This window comes from Myotis nattereri (genome assembly GCF_964212035.1).
Source record: "Myotis nattereri genome assembly, chromosome: X".
Taxonomy (NCBI): Eukaryota; Metazoa; Chordata; class Mammalia; order Chiroptera; family Vespertilionidae; genus Myotis; species Myotis nattereri.
In genome coordinates this window covers 123975135-123986816 of record NC_138078.1, presented here as the reverse complement: position 1 = coordinate 123986816, position 11682 = coordinate 123975135, and the positions used below count along the sequence as shown (strand labels likewise).

The following is an 11682-nucleotide window of genomic DNA, read 5'->3' as shown; positions in this document are numbered from 1 at the left end:
GACGTAACACATTTATTGATTTGTGGATATTGTACCATCCTTGCATTCCTGGGATAAATCCTACTTGGTCATGGTGTATGATCTTTCTGATGTGATGCTGGATCCAATTTGCTAGAATTTTGTTGAGGATTTTGGCATCTATGTTCATGAGGGATATTGGCCTATAATTCTCTTTCACTGTGTTGTCTTTATCTGGTTTTGGTATTAGGGTGATGCTGGCTTCATAGAATGAGCTTGGAAGTATTCCTTCCTCTTGACTTTTTTGGAATAGTCTGAGGAGGATAGGTTTTAGTTCTTCCTTAAATGTTTGTTAAAACTCCTTTGTGAAGCCCTCTGGACCCGGGCTTTTTTTTTGCTGGGAGCTTTTTGATGACTGCTTCAATTTTTTCCATAGTTATTGGCCTATTGAGATTTTTGAATCTTCCTGATTGATTTTTGGAAGGTTCTATTTTTCTAGGAATATGTCCATTTCCTCCAGGTTGTCTAGTTTGTTAGAATAGAGTTGTCCATAGTATTTTTTTAACAATCCTTTGTATTTCTGTGGGGTCTGTTGTTATTTCACCTCTTTCAAGGGTGTTCGTGAGGGACGACCAAAGAACTGAACAAGCAGGCTGTGTGGGGCAACCAGGCCGGTGGTGGGGGCCATGAAGGGCGACCATGCGGGGGGAGCAGTTAGCGGCAACCAGGCCGGCATAGGTGGGCAGTTGGGTGACCAGGTCAGCAAGGGGGCAGTAAAGGGTGACCAGGTCGGTGGGGGGAGGGCAGTTAGGAGACACCAGGCCAGCAGGGAGGGGGCAGTTTGGGCCGACCTGGCTGGCAGCAGGGGGCAGTTAGGGGTGACCAGCAGGGGGGCAGTTAGGGGTGATCAGGCCAGCATGCAGAGGCAGTGAGGGGTGATCAGGCTGGCAGGGTGGGGCAGTTAGGGGCGACCAGGCAGGCAGGCAGGTGAGCGATTAGGAGCCAGTGGTCCAGGATTGTGAGAGGGATGTCCAAGGGGTCCCAGATTGGAGAGGGTACAGGCTGGGTTGAGGGGACCCCCCCCCCATGCACGAATTTTGTGCAATGGGCCTCTACTGTGTGTGTGTGTGTGTGTGTGTGTGTGTGTATCCTATGTCTTCTGGTTGGAGCATTCAAGCCATTTACATTTAAAGTGATTATTGACAGGTATGCATTTATTGCTGTTTTAATCTTTATAACTGTTTTACACTTTTTTTCTTCTTCTTCTTAAAGAACACACTTTAACATTTTTATCAGATTATAAAAATTCCCCTAAAGATTATCTGCTACATTAGAACTTTGTTGAAAAGCAAGCAGTTAAGGGACATTAGAATTCCCTCTGGTAACCACTGCTGTTTCTCTCATTTGCCCTTTCCTCAGCAGTAGGTGTCTACCCCCAGGAAATACACAAAGAAACACATTGGAACCTGAGACTTCAGACACCAGATAAAGTATACACTGCTGGAAGGGAATAATGGCTACTACCCTGGGTTCTGTAACCGAGGCTTCCTTGAATCTGGGCACAGTGTTTCAAGAGTATGATAAAGACACTGAATTCTTCCGTCAGCGCTTCAGGCAATACCGGTCCAATGAAGCAGCCAGGCCTCGTGATGTTTTCAACAAGCTCCTGGAGCTTTGCTCTGAATGGCTGAAGCCAAAGATGCGTTCTAAGGAACAAATGGTGAAGCTTCTAACTTTGGAACAATACCTAACAATTATGCCCCAGGAGCTAGAGACCTGGGTGACAGAACAATGCCCGGAGAGTACACAAAGAATTCTGTCACTCTTAGAAGAAATACAGATGAAACCTGAGACAAAGGTGAGAAAAGAGTTTGGGATCTGGGGAACTAGACCAAAAGGGTATCAGAGGCAGGTGGGATTGGATCTGACATTTGTCTGTGTCATTCTTCAAATTTCTGCACAGTCCTTTTCACATTTCTCTTCTACTGGAGAAAACATATGGGTCAGTGGTTTCCAACCTCATCTTAGCCAATTCTCCTCTGTAACAAATATATTCTAATGTCCCAGTAAATATACTGAAATACAATTCATAGATAACATAATCTACCTACAGTCATTCATCAAAAAACACTGGTATTATCTGGCCAGTGTGCTTCAGTGGTTGAGCATTGACCTATGAACCAGGAAGTCAAAGTTTGATTTCAGATGAGGGTACATGCCCTGGTTGCAGGCTTGATCCCCAGTAGGGGGCGAACAAGAGGCAGTGGATCAATGATTCTTTTTCATTGTTGATGTTTCTATCTCCCTCTCCCTCTCCTTCACTCTCTGAAATCAATAAAAATAAAAATTTAAAAAAGCACCTGTATTATGCATTAGGGTCTGCAGACCAGATCCATCAACAGCTGTTTTGTATACCCCTCAGCTAATAATGGATTTGACCTGTTAAAGCATTGTTCAAAAGAAGAGGAAGAAGGAGAATAAATGACAGACAGAATGTGGCACACTGAGCCTAAAATATTTATTATATGACTTTTTGCAAACAAAGCTGGCCAAGTCTGAGTCAAGTGGTTTCCAGAAGAAATATAAAGGAATAAGAAGGTAGTTTATTATGAACTAAAAAACCTTTCAGTGTGCACATGTCTGGGCTTGAGTGCACCAGAAGATATCATGAAGTTGTCAGATGCTTGCCTCTGTGCACAGATTCACTGTGAAAGTGACAGGCAATAATTCAGAATGATACAGCTCAAACACTATGAACAGCGTTGCTGCTGATCATGTGATTTTCTAAACAGGCAAACAACTCTTGATAAATCTGACTAATTTGTAGTATAGTCTTTCTTTAAAAGACATTTTCAATTTTTTCTTTTTTTTAAATAAAATTTATTATGTGAGACTGGTCAACAGGGTCATATAGGTTTCAAGTGTACATTTCTATAATACATGCATAATCTGTATATTGCATTGTTCAAATCTTACATTCAATATTATCTTGTATTAATTTTAGTATATGTGTACAGCATAGTGGTTAGATAATCATGTACTTTACAAGGTATTCCCCCTGATATTTCCAGTACCTACATAGCACCGTACAGTTATTACAATATTATTGACCACATTTCCTTTGCTGTACTTTACATCACCATGACTTTGATTTCCAAAGGAGTGCTTTCCCAGAAAATTCAAGTCATGCTAACATTTGCAAAAATATTTTGTGATTATATGACCAGCAGTGTGAGGTTCTTGACAGATTCTTTTTACCTACATGAATATTTGAAGGTAGGTGGGGCACAGGAGCAATTCTGCACTGTGCATTATCTATACTTGCGTCTCTGCCCACTAATTCTGATAGCCACCACCTGCCATCATTTCCAAAACACCTCCTGGGAACGGTGACCCTGTCCTCTGAACAGAACCACCCAGTAAAACGTTTTTGGGACATATGATAGCTGAGCACAGGGCAGCATCTTTGGAGATGAAAGGGAGTACTTTTTGTTGGGCATTAGGGGCAAAGGAGTCTTGGGTATAGATGGGGCTCTGCAGTTAGCCTGTATGAAGGATTCTTCCAAAGTTTCCTTCCTCCAGGCTGGAATGCATTTATGGTTTCCCCTCCTTTCTGTGTCTCCTTGTTTGGCTTTCTACAAGAGACTGTTTTCTTCCTGTGGTCTAATCCTGCATTATTAGTATGGTAGGCACCAGCCAAAGATGGGTCTTGAGTACTAGAAGTGTGGCAAGTCCAAATTGGGATATTGTATAAGTATAAAATACACACCCCATTCAGAAGACTTAGGGTGAACAATAAAGTAGGTAAAATACCTCATTGATAATTCTTTATACTGATTACATTATGAAATTATGATATTTTAGATATACTGGTTTAAATAATGCATATTATTAAGATTGACTTTATCTATTTATTTTATTTTTCATATGACCACAGGAAAATTTTTAATGACTTGAGTAGCTTGCATTATATTGCTTCTGGGCACTGCTGGTCTAGATAGATTTTAGAGTGATGGGTTCTGGCATTTCCTCCAGATTGATAGCCAGGAAAAGCTCTTGGAAGATCCAGCAGTAGTCGGAATAGCAGACATGTTACCAAATATCCACCTGGAGGTACCCCCATTCCAAGAAATGGAAACTGTCCCCGAGGCCCCACTGGAAGATATGTGGATCCCACAAGAGGCATGCTATGATGCTGCTTGGGAAGACCTGCCCTTTCTGGAAACTCCTGGTAAGGCAAAGATTTTACTTCTCTTTTTTTTATTTTTTTTATTTTTATTTTTTTAATTTATTGCTTAAAGTATTACAAAGGGAAGATTTTACTTCTTTTCCTTGATTTCTCTTTTGAGAGTTCAGGAGCTCTCCAAGGGTGGGGTTGGTTAGAAACACTGAATAATGGATGAAAATGGATAGCTTTTATAAATAGGAGGAGGAAACATCCCTTGGGGAATAGCTGCCCACAAAGCCCATTATTAGATCGAACAGGATTCAAAATCTCTTAAGATAATGAGCCTACTCAGCAAGGAGTCTTTGACCAAGAATATTATAAAGGAAAATTGAGGGGAGTATGTGTAATATGAATAAAGATTAATTTTCCCAGCCAATTTTTATCAGTGGAATCTGTGGTGTTGTGGGTCCCATGGGTCTTGGTTGTTCTTATGGCATAAGAGTCACGTTCAAACATGACACTTTATTAATATACTCACTTCAGATCCTTTAAGAGGGTTTAGTTGCTTGCTGCAGTAAATGAATATGTATCCTATCTAATAATAGACAAACATGGTAATTGACCGTACCTTCGCTACGCCTCCCATAGGCTAATCAGTGTGATATGCAAATTAACTGCCATCTTTGTTGGTGGTTAATTTGCATACCTAGGCTCCAAGTAGGGGAGCGAGGCCTGACGTTTCTGGGCCAGCAGAGCAGCAAGGCCTCATGGTTCCAGGGCCGGTGGAGCAGCGAAGCCTGATATTTCCGGGGCCGGCTCCAGCCGGAACTCAGCCAGAGCGAAGGCCTGGGCCCCGGGTGCCGGAGACAAACCGGTGCCAGCAGCCACGGGAAAGGAAGGCCTATTGCACGAATCTCTTCGTGCAACAGGCCTCTAGTCTTACCCATAAAAACCTAGACCAGTGTTTCTCCAGGAATGGTAAGTGGATTCTCCATATCTGGATCACCTGTGGTGCATTTTTAACAGGATCTCCAGGTGAGTGCTGTACATACTACCTTTTGAGAACCACTGCTCCAGACAATACAGGAGTTAGTTCAGGGTGAGAAAGTCCAGGGGAAGAAAGGCTCATAGAAGTTCATGGATGTCTCGATGGTGGTCAAGAACTTTCCAAGGTTTTACAGAGTGATAAAGCACAAGGTTCTCTGGGCAGACCTTGAGAGATACCATATTAGAAAAGATTGCTATGTATGAATTCGAAAAACTGTTAAATTTTTGGGTATCTTGCCTGTGTTCCTTGCTTTCCCATATCCTAAGTGCATGAGAATGGATATCCTTGACACTTGGACCCATTTTCTCTTGAAGGCAATAGAAACTCTAGCTGTGGTGTTTATCAATGGTTTTCTCTCTTGTGATTTCCATTCCAAGTGCCATCTCTCTTCTCTGAGTGTCTGGCAGACAATGGGGAAGGGTACATGTGAGACTCCACCCTGTCCTTGGAAAGGATGGCTTGGTCCATTCCAGGCCTAAGAGTAGAACCATATGTGATGTGTGCATTGCCACCACCAGCATAGAATTCAAGTTATAACATCACAGTGTGGTTGTCTGGTCATGAATTTGTCTCATTTTCTGCACCTATTCAATTTGTCCAGGTTCCAAATTTTGTAGCTTGTTCTAGTAAGTGCTGGTGATGTAGAGACATGGAATCTGTCTTGTTTTCCATAGAGGTGACCAGGAGGAAAAAACCCAAAGGACATATGTATATCCACTAAGGTTAAAGCCAAACTATATAAAGTATTGTCAATTATATTCCAGTCTTTACCTTACCTACATCTCTCATATGTTGACAGGTTTTAAAACATCTGTATTTCTGTGTGTATGCCTGCAACAAGTGGCAGGACCTAGCAAGTGGTGTTGAATTATACATCTTTCTGCATATGAGTTACCAGTACATGTGTGAATTCTCTTCTCTTAGCAACAGTTCCAGATACGGAGATCACATATGATACTGAGCAGCACTATTGCTCTTTATTTGAATACTTTAGTCTCTAAAGTACAGGAAATTCCAGTATATCGAACAAGGGAGAGAGAGAATGATATAACAAGTAAAATATAACCATTAGGAAGAAAGGAAAGTACCCTTTCTCATCACTGTTTAAAGTGATAGAATATGCTTTGTCCTACGGACTGGGAGCTCTCCATTTCTACTTCCTGGTCACCAAAGTCTCATCCTCCTTAACACTTATACAGGGTCCAAGGGATCTGGGAGCTGATTTAAGAAGATGATATGACCAGGAGGTGGCAGTAACACACACAAGCTTTGTTGGCCATGTGTCAGCAGAACAAATATCTAGATTACGAATGATTGATTAGGGGGCATATCCATCTAAAACTTTAATAGACATAGTCGAATGTCCTCCAAAGTTATTATACCAATTTACCCTCCGACCACAGCATAGGAATACTAATGTCTGCTTGCCTTCACTCACAAGCTTGCTTTGTGATGAGCACCGTGGCTGTTTCCTTATGTTGGCATACAGAAGGAGGGCTGATATCTGTGAAAGTCTTTTGAATCAGTGTCTCATTCATTCAGCATTTGTGACAGTATTTTATTGAATGTATGAGTAAAGATGGGAACTGAGGTCGGAAGGGTGTGAGCTGTGTGAAAGGGGGATGGTTAGTGCCCTTAGCTGGCATGGGCTGTGAGCATAGGTTGGGGAATGTAAACTAGTGATAGTGTCGGGAGCAGGGCTTTGAGAGTCCAGACAGTGGAGGTTGAGGGCACCTGGTCCTCAAAGATCTGAGTGTTAGAGAGGAGGGATGTGGGTGGGGTGAGGTTGGCAGACAGTGAAAAAGTGCATGAGGTTAACAACTACCAAGGAGCTCAATTTGGGCCAGCCTCTTTGAAAACTGTCTCCTGGGAGTACTATACTGGGGAGAGGAAGTAAGGTGGCAGCTCTCAGTCCTCTTTGGTTGGGTGCTGCACAGAAAGGGGCAGCAGGACTAATGGTAAGTCCATGGGACACAGCTGCCTGGTGATATGATACTCCTGGCCTTGTTCTCATGGGTGCTAGAGTCTGCCTCCAGGGCTGCTTTAGCCCTTGACTAGTCTCGTCTTTGACTGCCTTTCACCTGAGGGACAGGTGTCTGAGTTGGTTTCATGGTCACCTGTGATGAAATCTATAGCCTCAAGAGTATCAACTCTATGCTCTATGTATAGGATGGGAACCACCATATGAACACATCCTGCCATCCTGAACTGGCTTTCAAGTCTCTCTTACTGGGTATATTCTGGGCCAACAAGTTTTTGGCACTCTAAGGCTATGCTTCTGTCAACCCCCCCCTCCCCCCACTTTTGAGATCCCTCACACTTTCACTTGACAGCAGTTCTCCTCTGATGCACAACCCCCAGTTTTATTTGACCTGGGCTCCTACCCCCTCATCCCACCATTACCTTTGAGACACAGCATAAAAAAAATAAAGAGATGTATTTTAAATTATCTTTGTTTGAAATATATGGCCTTTTCATTGTGGAAGTAGAAATAAGGTATTTTAGTCGATGTCCTGAAAGTTAAATTTTCCTTCACAGTAATATCAGCCAAACTAACTTGCTCATGTCATGTTACAAACCCTAATATTGAAATACTAGAGGCCCTGTACATGAAATTTGTGCACTCGGTGGGAGAGGGGTTACTCAGCCCAGCCTGTGCCCACTCGCAGTCTGGGAGCCCGCAGGGGATGTCCGATTGTCAGCTTAGGCCCGCTGGCCTCTGTGCACCCCTATGTTCATTGCAGCATTATTTGTAGTTGTCACTGGGAACAGGCCTAAGGGAACAGTCACTAAGGAGGCAGGAGAGGCTCCCACCACTGCTGCTGCACTCCCCAGCCTTGAGCCCAGCTCAGGGTTTCTGGCTGAACGACGCTTCCCCTGTGGGAGCACACTGACCACGAGGGGTCAGCCTCTGTGTTGAGCGTCTGCCACCTGGTGGTCAGTGCGCGCCATAGTGACAGGTTGTTCCTCTGTTTGGTCAATTTGTATATTAGCCTATTATTATATAGTATTTCCTTCTATTTCAATCTGAAATGAGCCATTACCAACCCACACTTTACTGCAGATCAGTAAACTTGAACAGAGCCGAGGAAGGTGTGTGGAAAGAGGCAGGAGCCACAGCGACTCTCACTGAGGGGGCAGTGGTAAGACCTAGGAGGAGAGTGAGTGTAGAAACAACTTCTGGTTGTCCTTAGATTGACAGTGAGAACCACTTTTTGATGATTATTTTCGTTAGTTTCCAGAGAATCAACTTCTAGACTTCTGCTGAAGCAGACATATACAGATTATTATTGCTGTTGCTGACCTACCTCAGTTGCTATCTTAATTTGAATATCCCTTACTAAAATTATTCCAGTAACCATTCCTAACCCCCATACTTCGGCATCTTTCTCTCTCTCTCTCTCTCTCTCTCTCTCTCTCTCTCTCTCTCTCTCTTTCTGCTTGGCAGTCAATAAGACAGTGTTTGTCAGTTTTAATAGGGTAACACTTTAGGAAGATTGAATTCATGTTCTGGCCCTCACCTACATAATTCCATTCTCAAAACAGATGTGGAACTCATTCAGTGCATTGACTTCACACTAGAATTGATTCACTTCCCTTCCATAGACTGGAGGAAAATATCTTTGAACTGAGCAGAGTAGATCTCCCCCTCCCCAACACACCTACCCCACCCCGCCATTTGGGTCTTGTTCTTATCCTAAAAAAAAAACAAGCACAACACAAAGGACTTGTCAGAGGCTCCTGGTGCAGCAATGCTGAGAATGTGGTAGGGTGATCTTGAGAGGCCATGTGTCCAAGAAGAGACCTGGACTCTGGAAAAACCTGTGTTGACTCAAACTATCCTTCCTCCCATCTCTCCTATGGCCAGAATACCCATCACCAAAGCTTGCAGCTGAAGAGCCTTGCGGGCAGGAATTACAGGATTGCAAGGAACTAGGAGAACTGGACTTTTTGGAATTCAACCTAGGTAAGTGAGGGTTCATGGGAAGATACGAGAGAAAATTAATCTTTACTCCCAGGGTAACAAGGTTTGGGATGGCACTTGGGAGAAGTTTGTATCTTCCCAGTAGCATTGAGTATAACTCTTCTCAGTCACTAGGCTGTCCATTCCTCTTGGAACATGGTGACATCTGCAATTTCTGTTCACAGTCTTCATTTTGATATTGGGAGAGAAAATGTGTCAAAGTGGAAAAAACTGGAGAGTGTGTATCTATTTTCTGTTTCTTTAGATGGAAATGCACTTCTTGATACCAATTTTCAAGATGACTTCGAAGAGCTAATCTACCTATTAGAAAAGTCCGCAGAGCAGCTACTCGGAGACCACACACTGCCTCTCGATGATCAGAATCCTTCTGCAGGAGAGAGCGCTGAGAGCTCCAACCAGGAAGAACCTCTCAACCCCAGGGGCTATGCACAAAACAGTGCCCCAAAGAAGCTACACCAATGTATTCAGTGTGGGAAAGATTTTCTTTCCATAAAGGTCTTTAAGGGGCACCTGAAAATTCATTCAGGAAAGCTCCCTCATGGGTGCCCTGAGTGTGGGAAAAGATTCCTTCGTAGGTCAAACCTGCAAAGGCATCTTCGAGTTCACACAAGGGAGGCACCCTATAAATGCAGCGTGTGTGAGAAGCGATTCACTCAGTTGTCACACCTCACAGAACACCAGAAAACCTCTTCTAGTCAAGGAGTGTCCACTTGCCCCGAGTGTAAGTTGCAATTTTGTAATAGAAAACAATTTATGCAACACCTAAAAATCCACACAGGTGGAAGACCCCACAAATGCCAGAGTTGTGAAAAAACATTTAGACGCCAAAGAGACCTTAATTTGCACTATGCGTCACACACTGCAGAGAGACCATTTACATGTGAGTATTGTGGGAAAAGCTATAGGCAGAGATCCAGCCTTGTTTTTCATTCACGAAAACATTTAGGGGAGAAGCCATAGAAGTACACCAATTTTTCTACAAGCGTCCTTAAGAAAGCCCACTTTAATATGCACTTTAGAGAAGAACTCTTTGAAAATTTGTTGAGGGAAAAAGTTCCTAAACAAAGTGACAATAAGCTACCAAAGATTTAACTTGCACTAGGCTGTCTTGGAAGAACAGTTTTGTTTGAGCTTATGCATTAGAACAGCTTTGTATTTTGCTGTGTTTAAAACTTATCTTCCAAGGCACATAAATTCTAGAGTATTCACTGATTCTTGCCACTGTTCTAGACATGATTTTTTTTCTGTCTAGGCAAGTCTTTCTTAATCTTTATGATGAAATGTCTTTGTGCCAAGCCAACCACAATATCGGTGTGAGTAGGGAACATATAAATGCTGGCATTCCTTTTCGATCTAGGGTCAGTATTCCAATAGATGGGGATGTGCCCAATTGACCTGTATCTGTGCAATATTTTAGTCACGTGGAAATGGCTATGCTGTTTCTTTATGATTGCCACTGACAAGTACTTGGAGCACCATGCGGATGCTTCCCTGACAGTGCCAACAAGCACTTCCCTTGACTCCCACTTACACCACATGTCAGAATCTCCTGTGCACCCACTGCATCATTTGAGCCTTGAACACAGTCCATTTCTGAAATATGGAGCACTTTCAAAGGATAGGGGAAGGAAAGATGTCCAACTCATACAGTACTGGGAAGGGCAGAGAACAGTACCCACCACACAAGTACTAGGAACATTGAGCGGCTTATAGAAGGGTGGAGACCCTCCCTGGAACGAACTACCTGTAAATTCTGTGTTTTCTTTCTTTGCTCTTTGGAATGATGAGAGCATTGAATGCTACAAACTTTAAGCCTAGCTTGGATCACATGCCACAAAACTTGTTTAATGTTCTGTTTGTGATTTTACAATTATTTGTTATTACAGTTTTCATTTTATTTCCTTTCTGCCCCAAGAGTTGAACGTTGTTAATTTCCTGTGAATTTTTGGTTACAATGCAAGTTATTAATAAACTTGGTTCATTCTACTTCTGTTTTAAAGTTTATTTAGGTTTCCTTGAAGACGCATGTCCTATGACTGCAGAGATTAAGGGCTCCATTTGTAGGGTACTTCCTAGGAGAGGAATGGTTGTGCCATCGGTTTATAGCTATTCACCTTCTCTAAATACTGCCAAAATGTACGACACCTATCCCTTCCCACTCCTTGGCTTCTGGTTTCACTCACCTACTGGTGTCCCTTGATGAAGATACTAGCCCAAGTGTTACATAGTTCAACTTAATATTTTGCCCCTTTATTATTAGTGCTGTTTGAATTCTGGTGAAGAAACCTTTTGTCTACCCCAAGATCATGAACCTATTTCTACATTTTCATTTTGAAGTTGTATTTGTTTACCTTACACATTGAGATTGCATTTTACCTGGAGTTGGTTTCTTGTACAAATGTTGTGAGGTAAGGTTCACGATAACTTCAGAATGGAAGGTCCTTACCACTTGAGATTTTGTCCTCGGCCTTTGGGCCTTAGCAAAAATTGAGATGCTAAGAGAATGCTTTTACCAGCCTGTAC

General features: G+C 42.7%; 1 protein-coding gene across 1 annotated transcript; it reads left to right on the top strand.

The window, feature by feature from the left end:
- Positions 1-1471: 1471 nt before the first annotated feature.
- On the top strand, positions 1472-10119 carry LOC308536115 (zinc finger protein 449-like; the record flags this gene model as incomplete). The annotated part of the gene is made up of 4 exons (XM_081115155.1): positions 1472-1816; positions 3994-4189; positions 9043-9141; positions 9404-10119. The coding sequence occupies 4 exons, from the start codon at positions 1472-1474 to the stop codon at positions 10117-10119; spliced, it is 1356 nt and encodes a 451-aa protein (XP_080971281.1).
- Positions 10120-11682: the final 1563 nt, after the last annotated feature.